The sequence below is a fragment of the Oncorhynchus mykiss genome, chromosome 11 (genome assembly GCF_057628025.1).
Source record: "Oncorhynchus mykiss isolate SJ-2025 chromosome 11, ASM5762802v1, whole genome shotgun sequence".
NCBI lineage: Eukaryota > Metazoa > Chordata > Actinopteri > Salmoniformes > Salmonidae > Oncorhynchus > Oncorhynchus mykiss.
Window position 1 is genome coordinate 46,469,719 of NC_143032.1, and position 26,456 is coordinate 46,496,174.

Below are 26,456 nucleotides of genomic sequence, written 5' to 3' on the forward strand. Positions count from 1 at the left end.
TGCAAGTGGGGGAACATCAGAGGGATCAGCCTGGCTTAGCTTATTGGAAGCAGATGGCAGACCAAAGACAGGAAGGCCACAGTTTCATGAAGCGTGGTCTGAGCATGCCAGTACCATGTAGAGAGAGAGGATATGCCCAGAGATAGGTGGTGTGTGTGTGTGTGTGTGTGTGTGTGTGTGTGTGTGTGTGTGTGTGTGTGTGTGTGTGTGTGTGTGTGTGTGTGTGTGTGTGTGTGTGTGTGTGTGTGTGTGTGTGTGTGTGTGTGTGTTTGTGTGTGCATCTGCGTGTGCATGTGTGGCAATCTATTGGACCCCGAATTCAGAATACTTTTTGGTTATAATTTGTGAATCCCACTGCAATGGGGTTGAGGCAACGTTTAAAAAATGAATAAATGCATCAATGACTTCTCAGTGATTTGGCTGCTTTGAAGCCCCCTGGTCCTGGTATTCTGGAACACTATAATCAGGAATCAAAGACTAGCAGTCAGAATCCGTTTGGTAATATTGCTCTCCAAAGTGTGCAATTACAGCTGTCTGGGATCACCATACTGGAGGATGAGTTAAACGAAAAGCAGAATGCGAAATGGACAGAGTGTGTTTTCATGCGTGTCCTCTGTCAATTCATTTTCATCCCATTCAAACTGGGAAAGGGGACATGGATGTGGTGCTTCTGGTGGAGTAGTCATGGAGTCCAAAGAGAAACAGGAGTGTTTCAGAGACAAGTCTCAGCCACTGCACAAGAGGACTGTGCTGTCCATAAAGAAGAAGCACTCGCGGCCCAAATCATGTCAATATCAGACTGTATCAGACTGTTAGCAGAAGCAGCATCCTCAGTCAGGAGGACAGTGTGACCATTCACAGTGAATCACTCATAATGAGCCAGCCACTATAAGGGCACAATGCCAGCACAGTGAAGAAGGATAAAGAGGACACTTGTACCCCGATCTCTAATGTCCTCCCCTCCTAGCCTCCAGTGTTTAAAAAAAAAACTCTGCAGGGGACACCAAGAACATGTATTTGACCAGTAACGCAAGGAGAATAACTGTACTTACTGTAGCCCCCCTGGCTACATAAGGGCTGGTCATGAATGATTGGTTCTGGCTGTAATGAGTGAGTCTACACCCTGTCGTCTTTATCCCCACCCCGTCCGTTCCCTCGGTGGCCCACCAATCTTCAGTTATCGTCTTTTGTCTCTGTGTCGCTTATCGCTTGGTGCCACAACAGGAAAGAGGCCTGGAGGCCCTGAGTAACAATGACCAGCCGTTTGACCTCCACGCTGTGACCTTAAGTTTCCACACCCTCCCTGCCTCCCTCCCTCCCTGTCCACAGCCACCATGGGAGGGGCATGGCAGGAAACACCAGCTATAAGAATAGATATTCAATATTCAAAGTTTTCCACAAATAGTTTCAAAGAATAAGGCATCATTTCATCTTAATGACTGGCGTGAAGTGTTTTTGGGCTGTGTAGTGAAAGAGCCTGCGCTTGGCAGCGTGGCCTCAGAAGTGGCCTGCCACTGCACGACTACACCATACCACTGGGACAAAATATTGACACATTTCAAAAGGTCTATTTTAAAAGGCCTTTTTTGTTGTTGTGAGTACCTCAGACTTCCGCTTGTATGGACCTTAGAATGTTTGCAATGATCAAAACGCTACTTGTAGTTCCTAGTCAGGAGTTCTGCTTTTCTGGACTGGCTGTCTGTCTGATGTGGAACAAAATGCTGAGCTAAGGACTGTAATCAGCATGCGCACACCGCCATGTTGTCTTTTGCTTCTCCCAAAAGAGGAATCTAAAAGCAAGCAAGACTTTTATTGTTGTCTTGTGTGTGTCCCCTCACAGTCCCTGCCATTCCATAAGACGTTGTTTAATCTTTTTTTTTTTAAAGGTAATTTTGCAGTTTGCTTGAGCAATTGGAGATGGAAGGGAGCTCCATGCGATCATGGCTCTGTACAATACCGTGCGCTGCCGTGAACTCATGGTGAGGAGAGGTTTTTAGCTTATCTTTAGCATGCAGGCCTCATTATGGTTCCACCAGCAGGTTGCCTTGGCCGTGGGGGTGGGTGACATCTCTCAGATTTGTAACTCCTGCTAGGGGTGATTACCTGCCAATTAACTTGTGTGAAAACGACTTGACATTTTCAAGCCCCAATGGAGGTGAAGCTGCCGTTAGTTCCCTGCTCAACCCTTGTGACAAATGTCATTAAGCCTTACTCCCAACAGGACTTTAACTACCCCTTGAACATTTGACTACCTGAAACCTGATGAACAAATAATAGAAATTTGTCTACGTGTGACATAATGCGGCAGCCTAGCGGTTATAGTGTTGGGCCGGTAACTGAAAGGCTGCTAGTTCAAATCCTTGAGCTGACTAGGTGAAACATCTGCCAATGTGCCCTTGAACATGACACTTACCTGCTCTGGATAAGAGTGTCTGCTAAATGACTAAAACGTCTGATGCATAGGAGTGTGTGTGTTATTTTCAGTCTGTACGGGTTGAAACAAGGCTGCTCATAAAGCATGATAAACTTCAAGAAAGCTGTGCCTTTCATTTCTCTGAGAGGAGAAGAAAAAGACAGGGAGTCTAAGAGAGAAAGAAAAAAGCTGTGAATGAAATCCTTTATCCCGAGGATCAAATGTCTATTGGCACCACTGGGTCTCTGACCACCCGGGTCATGTGCATGTGGTCTCTGGAGGCAAGTGTTCACTGTCGTGAGAGAGGGAGACTGAATGAACAACCTGGCGCTTTGCGCGCACACACACACAGCTATTCCATGCCTATTCTTCTCCACTCTCATAGCCAGCCCCGCCAACCAAGCACTATATTTAGCTCCGCCACAATCTATTTTTAGACCACTACCGGTTTTTGAGGCATTTATTGGGGAAAAGAATGACAAAAATAGAGAGGGAGGGAGAAGGGAGAGGAGTGGGGGCTCCCAGTTTGGACATCTGAAACATACACATTTTAACGTGGCACTGCTTGAACTCCGCAGCTGTTTATAATCGCAGGGAAGTGCGAGGAAAACACAGACTGGAGTGGGGGGGAAAGAGAGAGAAAAAAACATACGCAAATGCTCTTGGGACAGGGGGTTTAGGGAGGGCTGACTGGAAGAGTACAAAGAAATGCCTCAACGTTGGTGGAATTCATGACGCGAAACCCTGGGAAGATGTTTCACAAGCATGTAATATGTGGCAGATAAAGATGAAATGGCATGCCAGTCTTTGTTTTGACCTATCCCTATGCCGTTATCATGCCAAGGTCAGAAGGTTAATTGACTTAGGCAGTCTAAGCAGCTTCCGTCCTTTAATCCTCAACTCAGGTTGAAAAACAAGCAGCGTGGCTGATCTATCCACAGCCTCTTGCTGACACACCCTGTCTGTCTGTCTGTCTGTCTGTCTGTCTGTCTGTCTGTCTGTCTGTCTGTCTGTCTGTCTGTCTGTCTGTCTGTCTGTCTGTCACAGCACCTCAAACACAAGCCCAACATCAACCTGGACAACTGTAAGGCAGCGTATGATAACTTCCTTATTTCTCCTGGACGTTGATATGTGTAGAAATGGGGGAGGTAAATTAGTGCAGGCATTTAAACTGGAGGAGTTTACAGCAACTGAAGGAGTTGACAGCAGGGCTCTTTGTTAGGCAGAAGAAGCAGTCATTGAGCAGCAATCCACAGAGAAAACCCCTTAAGGCCAATGTTCTCTCTGCTGTTTAGAATCCAAATAAGTACATAGAATAGCACACATGCTTGAAAATATTTTCACAAGAAATAAGGCAAGAGCACACTGGCACTTTGAAAGGGATATCACATGCTCGGAGTCTGTTGACGTGCAAGAACACGATGGAGAAAAAATGCTTTAATTAAGTCGTAAGGAAAAGTTTGGAGGCAAATTAGACTGAACGCAGATAATTAGTCTCCCTGGTATTTATAAATGTGGGAGAAAAAAAAATCACGTTTCTTTGCCAAATTAAATGTTGTGTGAGGCATATAATAAATGTGTGTGGATGTTGGTACATTTCTCTTTTTCTCTCTCACACTCATGCCCTCCCACCTCCATTCTCTCCTGCTCTCTTCTGTCCTCCCTCCCTCCGATGGACTGACGCTGGGCTGCAGTCACACCTGTGCTTCTCCTCACACGTCTCGGCACACGGGCGAAACATACGCCAGTGAAACATCGTGAGTGAGCTTTACTGAATCTCATTAGCCAAGCAGGTAGTCATTAACAGAATGACCTTTGGAAATAATTACCAGCCTGCCTCCCTCCCTCTTCTCACCATCCCTCTGCTCCCCCTCCCCCTCTCATTCAGAAGTTCCCGCTAGGTGAGGATAGAGAGTGAGAGAGAGAGAGATAAAGGAGAGGGGAGAGGGAGGGAGGGTGGTCAGGCAGGTTCTCGCTGCTGCTCTTTAAGATTAAAGGGTGAAGTGAACTCTCAGATTAGGTTAATCTGGGGTGGAATGGGATTGGCCACTTGCCCTCCTCCTCTCCCTCCTCTCCTGGCTGAGGGCTGTGCCACGTGCCTGTGTGGCGCCCCATGTGAAGCCGTGGCCACTGCTTCGGCGCGTGGGGCACTCAACTAGGCTGAGGTTATGACCATCATCACGGCCACACCTCCTACTATCCCCTATCAAGCCAAACCCCACCCTCCCCTCTAGGCTGGTACTCAATCTACACCCTCCAGCTCCATCTGAAACGTGTGCTCTTTGTTTCACAGAGGAAAAACAAACACGTTGTGGAATGGGGATTTGGCAGAGGCTGCACAGAGAGTGTGTCGTTGGACTGGGGCTGTTCGATTGCACTGAGCGCCAGCCACATTTGGCTTGGCTCTGTCTACCCACTAGAAGTAAAAGGTCTTTCATGTGCACTGGCAATTAAGAATCCCCATATCCATGTCATAAATCTCCAATGAGAACTCGGAGAAGACTCTTGGTGAGAAGGTATAAAAAAGGAAAGGATAGATCCATTCTCCTGTCATTTCCCAACACGGCTTCCCATTTCTCCACTAATGCTGCTCACATGTCCAGGAAACCGCCCTGGCAACTGGAGAGTATAGGAAATCTATCTGTGTGTTGGAGCTTTTCATCTGGAGCCAGTGGCAAACTGCACTATAGACCTGCCAAGAGGAGACTCAGAGGGCCGTTCGGACAACAACACAACCAGATAGCCTAGCTGTGTGTACACTATGCGTGTTATTTTTTAAAAACATTGATTAAATTAATAAATTCAATAAATTCAATATTAATGTCTTTAACTTTAATTATGTGGACCTTCCCAACTTTTGTCTAGCATCTGATGCTCTCATGTAGGACTATTTAAATGAGAATCTAAAGAGATAGTTTAAGAATACTAGAGTACACCTAGATCCTTCAATGGAGGCAACTAGAAAATACTCAGAAACAGATGGGCCTATCATGTTCCAATTGAACATCCATTTTCCATTGGATTGGATCATTAATCTCTTGTTACCCTGGCTGCTGTGCTCCAATCACAGTAATTGGCAAAGAGCTGGTTTCCCTTGCTTAGACTTTGGTGGCCATCTTGATTCAATTTTCCGCAGTGCTTGTTCATTATATTACAGTTTGAAAGAGTTTTTCTCTCCCTCCAATTGATGGTGTCAAAAAGGTTCAAAACGCAGAATGTCGCTGAGAACAACATTGGTATCTTGGTCTCTTTGGTTGTACATATATTTGTGGTCGTGTCATCCTCAGCTGAGACAGTTTTCCCTAAGTGAGTCATCGAGCCATTCACAACCTCCTTCTCTATCTCCCTCTTCTCTTTCTTTCCCTTCCTCTCTCTTCTCTCTCCCTCTTCTGTCTATTTCAATCTTCTCCCTCGTGGATTAGCATCAGGCACATGCACAGATAGGGCTCTACGTGTGTAGAGCACATGTCCCCTTGCCCTTCCAGTCTCAAAAGTGCCCTTTTCGGTGGTGGTATAATTTCCCCCCCCAATTTCTTTTTTTTTTTTTGGGGGGGGGGGGGGGGGGGGTGTAAATAATCTCCGCCTTTGTGGGATCAAGGGATCAAGTGAGTCAGCCTTTACCTTGATCTTCAGTAAGGCACTTGTACATCATAGACATCAAATGACTTAAATTAAAGTTAGGAGTGTGTACCTGGGATTGTATCATTCTCTGCGACCTGACTTCAGGCGAGTAAACTCCCTCTGCTGGAATCAGAGTTTTCAGAAGCAATTTGATCAAATAGATGGCCCGCTGAGGCAAATTGGTTGTTAAAAGCACCACAGATGTCCATCTTATCTGTTATGGGACCAGAGGCTGTCATAACCTGCTGGGGTAATGAGGGGTTGGAGCTTTTTGTTTTTGAGAGATTTGACTATCTTCCAGAAGTCATCTGGATTCCCACCATTCTCAGATACACAGTTCAAGAAGGATACCAATTTTGCCTTTCTAACCAGGGATAGACATCTATTTCTCAAGCACCTGAAGGACTACCAGTCAGACGTAGAATCTGTCGGCCTTAGCCCAAATTTGAGCTAAATTTCTCTCTGAAGATTATTTGATAGTTCTTGCGTGAACCGGGGATTAGCTCTATCCCTTACCCTTTGTTTTTTTTTAACAGAGCATGCTTATCTGCAATAGAGTTGAGCAAAAAAGTAAAACAATTTAGGGCCTGATCCAAGTCAGTGATATCTGACACAGCCCCTTTTCACACAATCCCAGATCAGACAAGAATTGTATCTCATTGAAATTCCTATACTTTCTCTTTGTAATAATGTGAGGGTGAGATTTAGGTAGCTTTGCATCTCTTATGCAGGCAATGGGACAATGGTCACTCAACTCATGAGCAAAAATTCCATTGGCTGTATACTTACAGGAGTATTTGTCAAAATATATCTAATATTGTAGAATTTTCAGGGTGTTCAAAGTTGGGCCGAGTTGGTTCAGTTATCAACTGAGCTAGATTTAGCGTAACACAGATATCTTTCAGCCTATCAGAAGCTGGCATCAACCAATCCAGATTAAGATCACCCAAAAGTAATAGTTCAGATTTAGCATAGTTAGATAGCAAGTCAGACAATTGGCTAAGGGCACATGTTGAGGCAGAGGGAGGGCGATAAATTCCCACTGGCGTAAATTGGGAATTATTATAATTTATTAAATATTTTTTTTATAGAGGGTAGATGAGTTTTAATATTGCAGATAGATTGTGGCTTCTATCAATTTAATTGTCCGCATCATTTCCAATACCCCATATCATTTTAAAATTAAATATATATATTATTTTAAATATATATTGTAAAAATATATTTATCTTCTTTATTATTTTCCACTAATCCTACCACCCCTCCCCTAATTGGAGTTGGGCATTATTACCACGGCTCACATTTAGGACTAGATAAACAAATTGCTTAGGGACAGGGATACAGACACATTTACGTTGTCTTTTTTAAATATGGAAACACCTCCACCTCTGCCCACTCTGTAAAAAAATCCGTATAGCCAGCCAGAGACGTATCAGTACCCGGCACAGTCGGATTATTATTTAGCCAAGTTTCAGATATTACCAGAATGTCCACATTGGTTTGAGAGGCCAGAGTTAGAAGAATATGTAAGAGAATATAACACATTAGATCTGGTAAAATATTATACAAAGAAAGAAATGTGTTTTCTATGTATTTTTTGTTCCATCATCTTTGAAATGCAAGAGAAAGGCCATTATATCCCTTAGGAGTCTAGGCGCAATTTAGATTTTGGTCATCTAGATGTGTGAAGGTTAGTGTCTTTTCTGTAGGGAAGCTAATTATCCATCATTTATGTAAACTTACATTTTTTATTACCATGTAATTTTTGTATGTTCTCTGTAGTTATGTATGTTCTCTGTATTTATACAAATGTATCAATTGACCAATACGGCACATTTGGGGAGACTTGATGCATTTTGAACTGTAATGCAATGGTTCATTGGATCAGTCTAAAACTTTGCACATACACTGCTACCATCTAGTGGCCAAAATCTAAATTGCGCCCAGACTCCTAAATTATTTGAGCCTGTTTGCTACAGCAGGAAAAATATCCTTCTACAAAAGGAAATGTTAATTATTATACGGATTATAATTCGTTGGGGTTGATACACTTTTCGTAAGGGAAAATCAAGTCTGAAATTTCTAAGTGGAAATTACAAACTTCAGAAGCTTCTTTAAACCTCAAAATACACTACATTTTCTCCTGCAACAGGGTGAGCAAATTAATATCTTAAATCTGTACAATATTTCTTACAATTTTTTATTTTGACTGAAAATGTGTTGGTCATTGTTAACATGTCCAGCATTTATTCCAGTTCAAAGTAGTGTTGCAAAATACTTTACTGAACAAATTGTCCCACTCTTCTTGTATTAATTGCTCAATGAGTCTGTGACCGTGGTTGTGGGAATTTTGTTTTGGGCGGGTGGTGCCCTTTTTTTTGTTTAATCACACGCACCCCAAAAGGTCTGTGCACGGCCCTGATTAGCTTGATAGCAGCTACTGAACAAAGTTACGACCAGATGAATGAAGAATAGAGAGGAGGAAAAAAACAGAGAGTGAGAGAGAGGGCCCTGGAGTCCCTTTTAAACATACTGTAGCTGGAGAGGCTGTGCAACCCGCTCAGTGCCACTCTCCCAACAACGCTAATTATCAACCAAAGACATGATAATTACATAGAGCTTTATTGCTAATGTAGCAGGCCTGTCTGCCAGCCGCCCACACGCTGCACTGTGCTCCTCTACCACTGCCTCTCCTCCCACTACACCTCCAGGCACAGCAGCCCATCGCAAAACACTGAGATGCTCTGTTTGTGTGTGTGTGTGTGTGTGTGTTTGTGTTTATATCTGAGGAGTTGCAGATCTATAGTCATACACTAATATCAACTACATCACATGGTAGTATATTGCTATCTGGTCTTTGGCCTACACCCTCCTGCTACGACCGGCCTTCCCTGTCCTACTGTCCACCTGTCCCCATGCGCTGCTCTTCCTACCCAACAGGAAGTCTCCTTTGTTTCCCCCCCCCTTCACACCCACCCACATCCTCCACCTGTGACGTAACTTAGCAGCGGCACACAAGGCTTGGCAGGAGAGATCCACCCCCCCGTCCACCCCCCGTCCACCCACCCACCTCCCACGTTAAACGTGCTCGCGGGTGCCCTGTGGCCAATCCCTTTACCACGCCGCGGCTTAAGGCTATGGCCTCTTCACATCGATTTCTCCCGCTGCGAGTCCGGTCTGAGCGAGCGGAACCCATGTCCGCCTCGAGATCACAGAAGCCAGCGCCACAGCACTACTCCGCTAGACTCTTTAGCGTGCTCCTCAGACACAGCTGTTTACGCGTTAGCCATCCTCCACTCGGCTAATAGAGAGCTTCAAAGCCCCTGCAGGTCTGGTCACGGGCGCTTGTTGAAACATGTGACGGCTCTCTTCACGGTCTCTGTAGGAGAGACTAATACACCGACTACAGTTGCCGAAGGGCTTATATGCAGAGACTGGATATGTAGGCTATGATATGGATACGAGTGTCTGCTAAATTTGTTAATGTAAAATAAATGACACGGAGAGCAGGCTTGTTATCTTTCTGCGTGTAGTTGGACATGAATTACATGCCGCTGCATGGTAGGGGAATTAGGGTATTTCATAAGAACACAAGGAGGCCTTGGGGGTACTACATACAGTACATTATATGTAAATACTATATTATAGATGGGCCGTATCTAGGCCTACTGGATAAAATGGGCTCTTAAAATAAATTCCACTGAAATGTCTAATTTTCCAGTAATTAATACATAGCAATGCATATGCCCAATGCATTTAACCAACATAATCTAATGCGTCTGGTACAGTTACATTTGCAAAGTAAGAGTACGTTTCAAATAGCAAGCAGAGCATATCTTAAGGCTACCAACATGATGTATGGTCTGGTGTGTCTATGTGTTCATCATTAATGTGGAGAATGCTTTGAGTGCACTGTCTTTTGATAGAAACTACTCCAAGTAGGATATGTTCCTTTTTTACTTGAAATGGTAAGTATATCAACAACAACAATGGAGCATGCATTCATTATTCTGTGTAATCTTTAGTACTTTTGGAGCGGTCAGTAAACTTCACTAAGAAATAACCCTCTTCTTCTCTTTTATGTCTCCCTAAAACATAATGATCCTGTACTTCTGTGTCAAGGGTTCGTCTCGCATGTTATCTTTGCGTGTCTGTGTGTGCAGCCAGGTATGTGTGTTTGTGTGTTCGGGTGCCTGTGTCGGTTTAAGAGGGAACCTTTGTGTAATCTAAAGTCACTGTGTTTGTGTGTGTGTGTGTGTGTGTGTGTGTGCGCGCGCGTGTGTGTGTGGACGCTTGTGTGTGTGTGTGTGCGTGCGTGCATATGTGTTTGTATGTGGGCCACCAGGGTCAGGCAGATCAGCATGGTGACTGTTGTGTAACCAGGGTCACGTGGATCACGTTGGAGCATGTTGGCCTGTCCCCGCGGCCTGGTGTGCGGCTCACCTGACACAGCCATTTAACGTCCTCCTGAGCCAGGCTTACATCACCCATGTCCACGCCACGGCGACCTAGGATAACACATCCCCTGGAGCGCGAGTCACAACAATGCCAAGGGGACACTAACTATGGGCTAAATCTCACAGGGGCTGTAGGGCCTTACCAATGCCAGGGGAAATAGGGGCCTTACCGATGCCACGGGCTATAGGGGCCTGTCTCTATAAGACATAGCCCAAGGGATAGTTGTCTGTACACTTTGGATGGATGCCTTACTCTTTTGTAGTCTATGGTCATTGAGTATCAATGCGCGTGTGTGTGTGTGTGTGTGTGTGTGTGTGCGCGTGCATGTGTGTGTGTATATGTGTGAACATGTGTGGTGTGTACGGTGTCCGGGGACTCACCTCCACGATATCAGAGTTGGTCCTGCTCTCGTGGGGCTCGTTGTACTCCGTGTACTTGAGCAGCACCTTGTCCATGTCGGTGCTGGCATACTGGAACAGCTTGTTGGTGCTGTTGAAGATGATGAGGGCGATCTCACAGTCACACAGCACGCTCAGCTCATAAGCCTTCTTCATCAGGCCAAACTTCCTCTTCGTAAATGTCACCTAGGGAGAGAAAGACAGAGGGAGAAAGAAGAGAGGAGAAGAGAGAATGAGAGAGGTTACAGGGTGAACGTCTGAGGGTGAATTTAGGGGGAGGCAGGTTTTCAGCACTGGAATGTGTTTTCCTTGTTGGGGGTTGGAATGGGGGGATTTCAGTTCTTGTACACCTGACCGGACCAGACCCCACTGTGTCAACACCAAACTGGATTTTCCCACATCTGATCCTACATTTTATTATTAACACATTTCATAAATACATCTAATTATTTTGTATTATAGAATAAAACACCATCCTTGACCTCTGTTTTCCTTCATAATGTGTGAAGAAAGAGAAATCTGGCGCAATCATAGCTTTTCCACTCATAAATCATGAAACTGAAGCTGCTTGAGAGAATTTCTCAACAGTCAGGGCTGTTCTCCACTGCGACCTCCCACTGAGAGGTTACTGTAACAGTCCATCTACTCGGGCAAGAAAAAAAAAGAAGCTGAATAGAATTTTTAGGAACCGAGAGTGATCTGTCTTAAAGAGATAATGAGCCAGATCAGTTTATCATCTGTGGGCGACATCAAAGCATACTGCACTTTGTTATAGAACATCTGAGTCTTTATATCGATCCCTCATATGATTGGAGCGTATCAACCGCTCGCTCACAAACAAACACACACACACACACACACACACACACACACACACACACACACACACACACACACACACACACACACACACACACACACACACACACACACGCACACTAACTCCATTGTGCGCTTGTGAGAGTACAGCTAAGACTTCTAACAGTCTTAGAGATGCAACTTTGTATTGGTAAAAATAGCCCAGGGGTTTGCTCGCTGAGCTTTGTTTTATATAGCGCCTGAAGCACCAGGTAGATATAAATGTTGCTCCACAGAAACCATGCAGGCAGTCTTCACATATAGGAAGCTTTGTGTGTTTGTGTGTGCGTGTGTGTGTGTGCGTGTGCATGTGCGTGTGTACGTGCATGCATATTTGAGGCCCAGTGCCTCAGCACATCATCTTGAAACACACGCACGCACACACACATAAAAGGTACCATTTAGGTTTCCAAATAGAACCATGCAAGTTGTTTTGTAGCAGCAGCAGCAGCAAAACTAAACAATTTTTACATTGTAAAGTAAGGCACATGATGACTTAGACAGACTTAAATACCTTTTCTATTTGATATATATACTGTTAAAAAGTATTTTCTTTCCGTAGTAGATTTTTAGTATGGTAACCTTTTTGTAGGAGCGAACATGAAACCTAGCATTCCCTTTGTGTACTCACTTCCTAGTGCCCAGAGAGCCCCAGGTAGGCAGGATCTCAGCAGAAAGCTGTCAGACAGACTGATGCAGAGGAGAGCAGGGAGGAGGAAGAGGAGCTAAAGAGTAGCAGCAGTGCCAGTGAAGGAGTGACAGAAGAGATTGAACAAGCAAGCAATAAAAGAAAGGAAGAGTATGGACAGTTTCGATGTGAGGAAGACAAGGTTTTAGATGATCCAAGCACTGTGGCCAGAGAAGGCAATCTTCCTGCTCACTTTCTGGGTAAACGTTTTGTATTGAGAATGGAAGCCTAATTCTTCAGTTAGGAAATATTTATCTGGACACTGAAGCAGCTCACACTCAAGGCAAAGAAATACAGGCTCTGCGTAATCAATGCGGACGCTCTTCTGGCAGAAGCCTCCACGGTGGCAAATGAAATGGGTGTAACGACTCAGTTTCACCACGAACAGAGGAGCAGCCAGAAAAAAAAGAAAACGTTTCTCTGATGAGACTGAAGATGACATAGCAGGTGAACAGAAGTCAGACACTGGATTTCGCAACACAGTGTTTTATGTGGCTCTGGATAGTATAATCAAATCAAATCAAATTGTATTTGTCACATAACACATGGTTAGCAGATGGTAATGCGAATGTAGCGAAATGCTTGTGCTTCTAGTTCCGACAATGCAGTAATAACCAACGAGTAATCTAACCTGACAATCAGTAATTTGGACATGCGGTTCCACACGATTGCAGCAGTATGCGAGGAGTTTTCACCAACACTTACATTTAGGAAAATGACTGAAAACCAAATTAGTTTATCTTGCCACAAATTGAGAAGCAAGTACTCCAAAAGATCTCACAGGTGGATTTGAAAATGAAGTGCAACATATAAAGACGATACATGGTGCCACTTTTTTTCAGATGGTATTTTGTCCTGAAGAGCCCCTAAATGCCATCCACGAGATGCAGCGACAGAGCATTTATGGAGAGGTGTGCGTTGCACCGCGAATCTTCTGCACAATGCCTGTAACAGTTGCTGGAGGGGAACGTGCCTTCAGTAAGCTGAAACTTGTAAAGAACTATCTAAGATCTACAATGAGCCAAGACGGGTTGAACAGCCTTGCGATCCAGTTAGCTGGAAAACCAGTTAGCTTAGTAAATTCAACTTTAAAGACATTGTAAACGAGTTTGCTCACAAGAAGGCTCGACGCTGGGCTCTTGGTGCAGTGTAGCGTCTGAGTTTTGTTTACAGGGAACAAACACAAGGACAAATGCCTTAACCTGTTCTACCCAAGCTTGCCCGGGGATGGGCAAAATACTGCTATGGTTTATCTCCTGCTGAACTTACTCAGGAATGCCCACCTAATGTCTTGACACTACAGTTGCAGTCTCACAGAAGCGTGTTCTCTGTAGGTACCACTTATAGTCCACATAGCTCAGGATTATTTTTAAATTTAGGGTACGTTATTTAGGCATATTTTTATGAATTATGCATAGGGCAGAAGAGGGTTAGCCTTGTTTATAAGAATTGGTAATACATTCTTAATCTGAAACATGGATCATTGGTAATTTCTTCATTTAAACTGACGACAATACCATATACAAAAAAAATAAGTCACCAATTGTGTAGTTATTTAGAATAAAGCACCCTAAAAATATCACGGCACACAGCTTCTGTTAACATTAGGAACCAAACATGTTTGCAATACTGTTAATATAGGCAAAGGATGAAGGTGGAAACTAGAAATCTGCACAATTGTAGTATAGAGCAGCAGAAGCTTTTGTTAGCACATTTAATAACACCTATTGTTCAGTACGTTATTTTAATCTGAAACATTCTGATTTCTACGTTAGGGGCACGGTCATTTTTTGTCATGTAGATATGGGTAAAAGTGACTAAGCAATCAGGATAGATAATAAACAGAGTAGCAGCAGCGTATGTGAAGAGTGTGAAAGTGTGTCTATGTGTGAGTTGTGTGTGTGTTTGTGTTTTGTGTGTGTGTGAGCGTATGTAGTGTGTGTGTATGTGTGTGTATATGTGTGTTGGAGTAGAGTATGTGTGAGTGTGTGGGTAGAGTGTGTGGGTAGAGTCAGTGAGTGTGCAAGAGAGTTAGTGCAAATAAAAAGGGGATTAATGCAAATAGTCAAGGTAGCCATTTGATTAACTCTTCAGCAGTCGTTTGGCATGTGGGTAGAAGTTTTAAAAGACTTTTGGTCACAGACTTGGCTCTCCGGTACCCCTTGCCGTGCGGTAGCAGAGAGAAGTTGGGTGGTTGGAGTCATTGACAATTTTTAGGGCCTCACGACCCATACCAGTGCAGTAGGTGAAACCTACTAGGTGTAGGTGAAACCCACTAGGTGTCTGCTTCATAAACACTATCCCATGCTTTTACATTGGTTCTCTGCATGGAGAAGGAATCGGATTGGTTCACGACCCTGTGATAACATGATAATTACCTGGGGTCTAATAGGACAATAAGAAACATTCAAGTGTCGACTTTTCTGGCAGCTCTCCAGATCACCAAGACTATAGATACTCAATTACATCTCTCTCTCTCTCTCTCTCTCTCTCTCTCTCTCTCTCTCTCTCTCTCTCTCTCTCTCTCTCTCTCTCTCTCTCTCTCTCTCCTCTCTCTCTCTCTCTCTCTCTCTCTCCCTCTCCCTCTCCTTTATATTTGACTGGAGCAGGAAGCTGATGAGAGTGGAGCGAGAGGGAGAGATCTCCAGAACAGTGCCCAGCTGGTTGGTAATGATCGAGGCATGTTGATTAACTGAAGCGTTTGTCTCTTCTGTTCTCTACCGACACCTTACATGAGCCAAAAACACAAGAGCTAAACCTCCCCAATAACAAACCAATTACACTTGTCCTGAATACAAATGACTAGGAAGAGATTAGGAGCACTGCCAACTGTTTCGGTCTACTAGTGTGAAAGTTCTGGAGTCAAAAACTTCAGATATGTATGGACCAGATCAATGTACCAGTAAAGGAATAAATGTATCAATACAGATCTTTCCTACAGTGTCCTTCAGTGTATCATTGAGGTCTTCAGCAGCTGAGAATCTCTCAGGACTGAAAGAGGAGAAGAAGACGGATAGATATCAATAGAGTTTTGCCTTTCCTTTCCTGAAATGAAATCTGACAGGATGCACCACGGAAATCGAATATCAAATGACATCCTCTTCTCTACGATGATATGAGCAGCGCCATTCTGTATAGGCCAACCTCAGATGAACTACAGACCCTGTTCCAGCCTTCCCTCTCAGTTGGGGAATGATGTCACCACACCACAATGAGCTCCATATCGAATGGCCACCAAGGCTCAAGACAACAGAGGTTGAAAGAAGAGACAGGACACGCTTTCAACTCCCCTTCCCATGACGTATGGAAATAGGCTCTTAGACTTCAGTACAACTCAAATGATTCACCACAGAATGGCTCTGTTGGGCTTTAAATACCATGGTGACATTTACAGTCATACCAAAATGCTAAAAAAAACAAACCCCCGTTCAGACGCAAGGACCAAAGGCAGGTAGCGACTGGATGATTAACTGTCATAACAAGCCCACTGGAATCTATAATGCAGTGGGACAGAAATACAAACACCAAGGCTTAACTAGGCCTGCTGGCTGCTGGCTACTTGCTACATGACAAACTCAACAAGACACCACTCGAAGGTCATGTGAGGCTAGTTTGGAACACATCCTAAGTGGTGTCTTCCTCAGGTGGCAGGAAGTTGAAGGAACTTACAGGAAGTTGACGTTCTGGTGCCAGAGGCTTTAGGGAAAGGTACATTCTACCGGAAGAACAGTATCTGAGCGAACATGCAGGCTCAGAGGAGGCATCACCCACCCACTCACTTTAAACTTTTCTTTTTTAAGTGGTTGATAGCACACATGGCACAGTGGGGGTCTGTGTCTCCAGCTCATATTATATCCTAGAAACAAAAAAAATCACCTAGTAACACCTACATAAAAAATAACAACCCTAACCCATTCCATAATCTTCACACCTATACTGTACCTAAAAAAAAACACACACACACGTATAAACAGTACACACTGACACCCTTTCAAAGTCACGTGCACCACAACCTCACACCTCACAAGGAACAATGTTCGTTTTGTATTTCACATGGAAATAGAAAATACAAGTAATGCATCTGATCAACCATATGTGCATGTGAATGTATCTACTACAACATGGAGTGGGTAGGCCTAGTTAGTGGTGGTGCATTTCACTGGTTGGCTTGCGAAACGTTGCACTGTGAGTCACTGACCTCACATAATGCCCACATGTGAACGCAATTAACCGTCTGACACGACCCTTGTGCCGGTGATGTCACCGTAGGCACTTCCTGTCGCTATGGGATCTCTAACCAATGTTCTGGTCCCCCTTTCCACTCTGTAATCAAATGTAGTCAGTTACGTTTGCCTTGAATGGAGTGTCCAGTGGAGGACTAGCAATATCCCCTATCCCATTGTCAGCAATGTCAACATGCTAATAACAGAACATTGTTGTAGCACCTTTGCTGCTATCAGGGCTGGAGGTTTGGTGGGGAGAACAGTGTAAGCCAAACAAACTGTGAATGAGTGTGTTTTCACAGCAGAATTCTCAGGGGCCCTAGAGTTAGAAACCTATTGTTGCACAGAATGGTTCATGGTCTTAGGATGCACGCTGAGAATATACCATGTGCATTAAAACCACCACGAGGCCTCACGATTTGGCATTGTCTGCTAGAGGACTTCAACGGGTCAGAGGCTGAACATCCTGCCTCCTCACATACTATACACCCTCCTTCCCTGTCCCCTCGTGACGGAGGGCATCAACAAATAGGACAAACATGTTTACCACAAGGAGCTCCATTTACCTACATGTACAAATGACCTCAACTAACCTGTACCCCAGCACATCGACTCGGTACAGGTACCCCATGTATATAGCCTCGTTATTGTTATTTTATTGTGTTACTTTTTATTGTTTTTTACTTTAATTTATTTGGTAAATATTTTCTTAACTCTTCTGCAATGTTGGCTAAGGGTTTGTAAGTAAGCATTTCACTTATTGTATTCGGCGCGTGTGATAAATAAAGTTTGATTTGATTTGATTTGAGTGGCTGATTCTCTGCCGCATATGGGGGAGGATGAAGAAAGGGGGGGGGCACAGGAAACACATTTGTATGCATTTCCTCTCATAACAGGAAGAGCCCGGTGGCTTCCCCTTCACAATGGCTTCGCTTCTGCTTCCCACCTCCTGCCTGCACTTCCCTGGGGGGGGGGGGGGGGGGGGAGAAAGACAGGGACCGAGAGCAGGCATTTAACAAAGCAAACACACACACAACATTTTGTTAAGACTCATGCACGCCAGCACTCATTACCATGGCCCTCCTGGGGCTGTTGCGGTGACCATATTACCGCCACACATGAGTCATGACAGCAGTAAAATTTCACGTGACCGTTGAGTCACGGTAATCTCCTCTCCTCTCAGGACATGTTTTAGAAGTACCCTAACAACCATTCAGGCCCTAACGGCCTGGTAGTCAGGGCTCTATAGTCCCTCTAACCACTCTGACGTCAATGCAAATACAATCGAAAATCACATCAAACACTTATCATCAAAAGAGTACGCCTATCATACTTTTAAAACTCGCCTCACTCTGACGATCGATTTGAAGAAAGATGGTCATTGTGGATGTTGTTTCAAAGTCTAACACGACAAGATGGACAGCGCTTTCTAAGGTGATGATTCATTCAAACACCCGTATGCATATTTGAACTTATACATATGCACAGGCTTATGAGTCCAAGCCCGAAAAAAATACCTGAATTAAAATTACGATTGCAATACAATACAATACATAGCCTACCGCATATTATGCATTGCTGAGCAACAAAGTAAACTGATTGAAGATCAGATTTTGAGTAATCGCCTTTGAGTGTGAACTATATTACTATGCATACTGGACGGACTGGGTTACCTTATGCTGTGCTTCAAAATTTCTATCCACGAGTCTGGGAGAGAATGTAATGCCATCGATGATGCTGTTGGTTCATTGATTGTGCTTACAATTCTGTTGAATTTGTATATGATTTTGGATAGCCAAGTAATAGGGATTTAAAAAAATATTTTCATCATTAATAGGCTGAAACATTACCTTTAGCAATACAGAATATCTCACCGCCATAAGTTTCCATCTCCTCCTCTCTGTCCTTTATTCCTTTCTCAAGTGTGCAGAGGGGCTGTCAACAGTTTAGTGAAATATGTTTCCTTGTGAAAACTGTCAATGTTCCCGAACCGATTTCCCTTGGTTTCTCAAATTAAGCACTGGGTAGCTGCAGGAACAGGGTTGGAGAGCCCATGGCACACCGAGTTTCGGCGGAATTATCACCTGTCGCGTAGCTTGAGCCTGCTCTGCAAAACAGTGGTTGATGGGTGGAGTAAAATAAGTGTTGTTTTATTTATTTCTCAGTTGCTCTTACACTTAACATAGCCACTTCATATGCACACTTGCTCCGGAATGGGGAAAATCATATTTCTATGTTATTCAGCTAAGTTAAATTATATTCTTCTGATTATAACATCATATAATATAAAATAATGTAATGGGACTAATAAGCATGTCTGGTCTGCTAAAAGAACACACCTACAGACTATGGCATGGAGCATAGCCAGGTAACATACAGTAGGCTAACACATATTCTGTTCTTCTGACATACATTTTCTTCATATCACAATGTTTCTTTAGACCAGACTAAAATAAATAATGGGTTTATTGTGTTGGTGTTGTTCCATTTATTTATTCGACTTTTTAATTGTAGACGCTCCGAAGGCGCACGTCAGCGGCTTGAATGCAGCTTATATGCGTGGAAGCCTGGAGATGCTAAATTTCATGACCGCCACAGCCCTATGCCCTCCACACAGACACTCATTGTCAGAAGCCAAAGCAGGAAGAGATGGACTCCTCACACAAAAGGATTAAGGAGAGGAGACCCGAGACCTGGGCTTGAACTCTCCTTCTGGGCCAAACAGGCTTCTGGAGATGCATGATGACAACAGGAGCTTTGTTCCAGCTCACATCTCTAATATATGCTTACTCTACTCCCCTGCACCACCCAGCACCCACCCACTCCTAAAAGCCTGTCCTAGACTTTCAGAGTACAGCAAAAACAAAGGTCCTGTGCAAGAGATCACATTTGAACATTACAATTGAAGTTAATCAATTGAAGTCTATCAATAACTAATGTCAGATTTTTTTTTTGACATTACAATATGAAGAATGGCGAATGCAGAGACTGCATTGGCTTTTATTTTCCCAGAGGCACCGATTTCTGAGAAAAGCACTCCTGTCCGAGTATGGTCGTGCTCTGTATGTCCCTGCTTATTCTGTAAAACCACAAGTGGAAAGTCATATATCCACTGCCTGCTGGGCCGTGCAAGGGCCGTGTTGGTGGCGAGATTCACCAAAATAGCTTTTCCTTTTCATTAATTTGTGAGGATGAAAATGCCTCGTGGCACAGAGCTCAAGTTGAACGATAGAGGGGAAAGAAGGAAAAAGGAAACACCAATAATTTTATTTAGACTTTCGTGTGAATCGTCGAGAAACAAAAATGCACGAAAAGAGGACAAAGTAGAGAATGGCAGCACAAGAGGAGCACAAAAGAGGCAGAAAAAAGAGATAAGACAAAAGAGGGCATGAAGTGGAGGAAAGGTGAGGTATTTTTGCGAGCGCTCTCTGGGTTGAGCAGGCTGGCACAGAGGAGCCTGGCTCGCATAGGTAACGATCACTAAAAGAAAGAGAAGAGAAAAGGTGGGAAACTGGGGAAGAGGAGTGCAGGGGTGACGAAATACCCTGAGGGCCTCATTATTTTCCTGCTGTTAATTTACCTTGCAAGCTTCCTCACCACACCACTGTTGATTGGAGACACGGCACAATTGTCGTGAGTGAAAGAACCATGTCTCGTTCTGCGGTGCTGTGGTTGTCTCGATAATAGAAAAATAAGAAAGAAGATATATCATTGTGTTCGCTTCTCTCTGAGTCCTGACTGGGGGGGATGTGATTGGGGAGGGATGTGATTGCTGGGGTTCAGCGGTCTACTTCCTGTGACTGATGACCTCATCCATGTTTAACCTATGACCCCTCTAAAGGGGCTCTTCCCCTTTGCAACCCACCACCCCCACTGTCACACAAGCACGCACGCGCACACGCACACACACACACACACACACACACACACACGCACACACACACACACACACACACACACACACGGCTGAACTGTCACTCTGCATTACCCTCAATTATACCCAATTAGCTGGAATCCATGATGGCTGACCCTGGATATTAACGACAAGACGAATGGTAGATGTGTTTTCCTCAGTGTTTCTACTTAAATGTACTAGTGCTTGTGTGTGTTAAATACAAATGTATGTAAGTGTGTGTGTGTGTGTGTGTGTGTGTGTGTGTGTGTGTCTGCTCTCTGTCTGCGGCCCATGCGTTTATGGCACAGGGGGCTCTTTCATGTGCCCAGGGCTGGGAGAGGGTCTGAGTGGCCGGGGGGGTGGGAGCCAGGGCTCAAACACTGCTGCCCTCTGTCCAGAGCTCTGGGCAGGCATTCAACGCCAGGGAGGCCTGGCCGTGGTGCCCCTGCTCAGGGGAAGTGTTTCGGGGCCTGGGGGTGGCAGGCCAAAGTGGCCGCCCAGAGAGACGGAGGTTCCGTGCCCGCGATGATGGCGCCATGGTGGGCTACGGAGCCCGGTGGGTGGCAGGGTGGTGCTGACAGCCCTAACAGAACGGTGCCACTCAATAAAAGGCAGGGAGAGCAGGGGAGCGGACGCTTCTAGTGAGTAGAGGTGAAAGGCTCCCTTAATGTCTACATTGTGCCGCAATAGCAATGATAGTATGAAATGAGAGGTCAAATGTCGACAGCCACATCGGCCTGATTGCCCACATACCAGTCAGAGTGAAAATAAGATCTACCTCTTCAAACTAATTTTGATCTATTCCTTCATGTGTATGGATTGATTGTGATTTAGTGAGCGTTAAGTAGATTTTAAGTCATAAGAGTTTTGTTCAGGGCAGGCTGGGAGCTCGTTTGCATGAAAATAACACAAACATGCGAAGAATGTGGAGGCTAAAGATAACACCTCTGATGTTTATTTGGCTGAAGCGCACAGAGGTTTCCTCAAAGGGGAAGTGAAAATATGCAAAGGCCAGGCAGCCATTTCGACAAAAAAAAAAAAAAATGTTTCTGTGTGCCAAAGGCCTCTGTCTGTCTTGTGATGGTCACCTTCATATCCTTATTGCTAGGCTCAGACATAAGAGAACTGATGTCATTTTACCACCATTGCCATGTACGGCAAAAAGCAAAAGAGCTTATTCAAAAGTTGATTAAAAAGTTTACATCAGGATTTTGTATCAATGTGAATGCAAATGAACATGTAAAAAGGCTTGTGTAAAATGACTTACATAAGACCTCAGGTATAAACTGTTATATGCTTGTTCACTTTCTTTCTCTCTCTACCCCCTCCTCTTTCTCCCTCCTTCCCTCTCTCTCTGTAAGCGAAACCCGGATATCTGTGGCATCGATTCCCCTCAGGTGTCCTTCCTGTCTCCCTCTCTCCCCTCCTCATCCTCGGGAGCCGGAGTGCCTGGTGCGATCGGTGAGCCCGGTCTGCGGTGGGACAGGGAGGGAGGGAAAGGAGACTGAGATAACAGCAGACAGGAAGTGGGCACTGGTGCAACGTGATAGCCTTCTCCACTGAAACTCCCTGACCTCCTCCACACTCCCTCTCTCTGTCTCTCCTCCTTTTGACTACAACACACTGACTCCAATGACCTGTCACTGATGTCTGGGAACAACTGTAGATCTCCCAGAAAGTCAAGTAGGAAATAACAGTTTATGACAGCTCCACTCCCCTCCTCCTATTTTCACCAATCTTCTCTCTTTTTCTCTTATTTCTTTTGTCTCACTAATGAGCACTCAGTCCACCCAGCTGCAACAGCCACTTCAGGGGAGTCCAATTGATTTCTAGCACATTTTTATGTCAAGTCACAATGGCAGTGTGAAGAGAGCCCAATGACAGTGTTTATGTGGAGATATCATACTGTCAGAGGTTAGAGGGGTCAGTGAGCCACTCTGTTAGATGTTAGCCCATACAGAATGACAAGCACAGTAGAAGGATCTTAGATAGTCTTTCAACAACTGTGCTGGATGTAATAACCATTGAATATTGTGACAGTAAGTTGCATGGGATAATGGTTCACAGAGTGGTGAGGACTGGGGAGGGAGGGACAGCCTGGGTGTGTGTGACCTGTGAGGGGAGGGGGCACGTTAGCAGCATATGGATCGAATTGGACTGACAAGGAGCTGACAGAGTGGCGGTGGTCACTGGTGCCACAGGAAGTGATGGATTGTGGGCCTGGAGGGCAGAGAGAGAGAGAAGTTTTTCTCCATCCATTTCCTGGGTTGTTTCGCTAATGTTTTGTCGCTTTCTATTTAAATTAACTGTCCATTGAAAATCTCACCTTTAAAATAATGTCATCAATCAATCATCAATAAATTAATAAATTGGAGAAAAAACACTTAAAAAAAAAACTTACTTTAAGATCTTGATTGTTGATAAATACTTTGCCTTTATCTACATTTTTGCCTCATATTCTAAAATGTATTAAACATTAAATCTAGAATCCTGAGTTTTACAAACATTTTAGGACTTATAAATTAAAGCTAAATACCCATTTATTCTTAAAAAATACAACTTGTAAATGCCTCATGAGCTTAGTTCAACTCTCATACCCCACCAGAACTCAAAATATAAGCTCGTTTTACTCCAATGGTTGGAAACTAAGTACATTTAGTCAAACACTGTATAGCCTCAAAACATGTTAAAACTATAATTTTGATATCATGGATGGTCAGTCCTTGTATCCATAGCTCTGTCTATGAATTTGAGAGTTGTTACATTTCTCTAGGTCCATCCCTCAGACCTTTGCCAAAACAGACCCTTTGTTATCACAAAGTATAGACTACCGATTGCTGTCCATGGTGCTGAAATTGCGACATATCTATGTGGCTGCATGCCTGTTGAATCGATTATAGGCTTTCTGTAGTACCAGAGTATGTATAGCATTTCATTAGCTAATAGCCATAAAATTATAGGTGGGCATATTTTATCGTCATTTTCTCACATCTTAACATTTCACGAAGCTAAACACAGTGTTGCAATGCTGCCACTTTTTGCCTGCTGGCTGGTGTCAGTATTGCAATTACGTGTTCTGTAATTAAAGTTGGAAATTCAAACATTGCAGATGGTTAAATATATGTTTGATGCAACAGCATACTAATCAGCTACAATAGATGTGTTAGAATATACAACTGTCCTGTATAGAAAACATGAACCTGCATGACGAGCCGTCCTCGCGTTCTCTCCCAGCTTGGATAGAAAGTCGTTGTGCGTAAACCCAGCCTAGTGCCAAACAATACAGTCAGTCCACCCTTAAAACACTCGCTTACTAGGGATTGTTTCATTATGCAGTGTACTATCTATATGCCGTATTTAGCTGCTATTTAGCTGCTATTCATGAACTTTTTAAAATAAAAAATGACACATCAAATAGCTCAAACAAAAAATCATTTAAGTAGTCGGCTTGAGGATAAATTCACCCCCTATTTATTGTTGAACTCAGCAGGTTTTGTCTGGCCAATACCCTGGTCTCCTTCAGTCCTCCATTTTTGTTTGTAAATGTTTTCACCACGGTCTGTATGTAGGTCCAGGTTGCGGGCCTGACTGTTTTCTCTACTGAGTATTTCCAACCCGGACAGTCTTTCCAGAGACATTGTGCATAATATTTCCATTGCCCTGCACACAATTTAAACTTGAAACTGAATGATGCATTCTAAGATATACCAGAGATAAGGGACTGTTCATATTGCAACCACACAACTCAAAAGTCGGTTCACCAGTATGAACAAATTTGGAAACAGCTTTTTTTGTTCAATCCCCCATTGAACTGTTAAAGATGATAATCCATTTGCATCTGCCAATTTATTGGGATGTCCGGTATCCAAACAACCTGTCCCCAGAGCTTCCTATACATTTAATCTCTTTACGTGATGTGTTGTGAACGACAATTAAGGAGAATGAGAGGTTCAATTAAAGATGTTGTAGAACTGCTTATTTGAAGCACCACTTCCTTCTTCCCAATTTCCCTGACGTTGCTATGGAAATCAAGCTGTTTTTTTTTTTACCATCCCTGTAACTGTCGCTTCGCATGAAGAACTACCTAAGAAGCATTAGGCTCTTGGTCTGATTAGCACTTTTGAACACCTGAGGAAGCTCCACTCATTGCACTGGAGCCGTCGTAGTCTCGACCACGGCATTTGTTCCCTGATATCCCCTTATACCTTCAATCAGTAAAAATTTTTATTTTTCAAGACCTGAGTCACATTCCTGAAGCCAAAGAAACAAACACTTAGCTTCATAGTACACATGGAAATGAAAAAGGTTTATGAATGACTTTTTGGAGGGTTACTGTCCAAATGATTTAGAGCTTGTGCCAGCCCTCCTGAACATTTCAACTCACCACGCTATTAAAAAAAGGCCTTCTTCGATCATGCTAGGGGCAACACTTCAGTTGTGAGTTTCACAGATCCCCCATCTGCTACACTAGTGCACGTTGTCAAGATCCAGCAAGGTTACACGCGTGGTTTGGCGATCCAGGCTTATGTGACGAGAACCTTGCCTGAGACACGAAGACGTGTTAGTTTGATGTGTCAGTTTGTGTTTGACATAGTCTAGTATCAAGCAGGGGCGGACTGGCCATCTGGCACTTAGGGCAAGTCGCGACCAGCTGTGATCATCATAGAGGGGAGCACATCCATGCTCCAGAGAGTCTTAGCTTTCAGGAATGGGGTCATAATAGCTTAAAGTCAAAGCGGTTCAAATGCTAGAGCCAAATTCATAAAAGGTAAATAAATTCAAAATGGCTTCAGAAACCGCCTGAAGCTTCTGTTTACCACAGAGAGCATTTGAATCTATCTCTTCTCCTTTCCTAGCTGGCAAAGTACCAGGATGTTGTCACTGGTTTTGAATCTGAATTTAGAGAACTGAATTCGTAAACTGAATCTGAATGCATCTGAGAAGCTGAATATCTTAAACTTTGGTTTACTTGAAATTATGGTTTGTAAACTTGATACATAGACAATTAATGCAATATGTATGTATGTATACCATTTTGAAAATGTATGTTTAAATATTGAATTTGAATATTCAATTAAATAGACATTTAATTTTAAAACTGAATGCAAATATTCATTCAATTCAGTTGAAATCATGAAATACAAGTTAAAATTGTGACTTCAATGATTCAATTTGTGCATTAAACATTCCAAAATATCCTAATAGAAATTCCAAATTATACATTTCAAATACACTTTTGGTTGGCACTGAAATTGCTCTGTAGATTATTTACCTGCTGTGAAAAACTGATCAAATTAAGATAGTGCATCTCTACCGGGAGAGGAAAACTACAGAAGCCCCAATAACTAGCTCAGCCACAGAGGGAGCATGTCTGCCTCTCAGTGCTCTCTCAGCTCCACCCACCTCTCTCGGGCTCTGCAGTGTGTGGCAAGTAAATGCCACCTCGGACCAGCCCGTCTCTGTTTGGTTGTTTGTTTGTGTTTTCTACCACCCTTCCCCTCCCTTCCCACCCCCATGCATAGTAATATTAAACTGCCATGGCCTAAAGCGGGTGGCATGGTGTGATAGGGTATGAAAGGGTGTCACCAGTGTTTGTTGCCCGTTAGCCTCAGAGTGGGCCGCTAGATTTAACAAAAACAAGACCCACTACTACCCCCAGGGTACCCATAGCAATCATCCTGCTATTTATTTTACCTTTATTTAACTAGGCAAGTCAGTTAAGAACAAAATCTTATTTTCAATGATGGCCTAGGAACAGTGGGTTAACTGCCTGTTCAGGGGCAGAACGACAGATTTGTACCTTGTCAGCTTGGGGATTTGAACTTGCAACCTTCTGGTTGCTTCTAGGCCAACACTCTAACCACTAGGCTACCCTGCTATCCCACCTACACCCTTCTGCCTC

The 26,456-nt window shown here is 43.8% G+C and overlaps 1 protein-coding gene across 19 annotated transcripts in view; it reads right to left on the reverse strand.

Moving 5' to 3' along the window:
- Window positions 1-26,456, reverse strand: part of mef2cb (myocyte enhancer factor 2cb) — a 94,253-nt gene that overhangs the window by 28,450 nt on the left and 39,347 nt on the right. For all 19 annotated transcript variants that reach the window (XM_036935517.2, XM_090190215.1, XM_036935518.2 and 16 more), the window contains exon 3: window positions 10,873-11,076. In XM_036935517.2, the coding sequence (XP_036791412.1) occupies window positions 10,873-11,076 (204 nt within the window). The remainder of the gene's footprint in view (window positions 1-10,872; window positions 11,077-26,456) is intronic.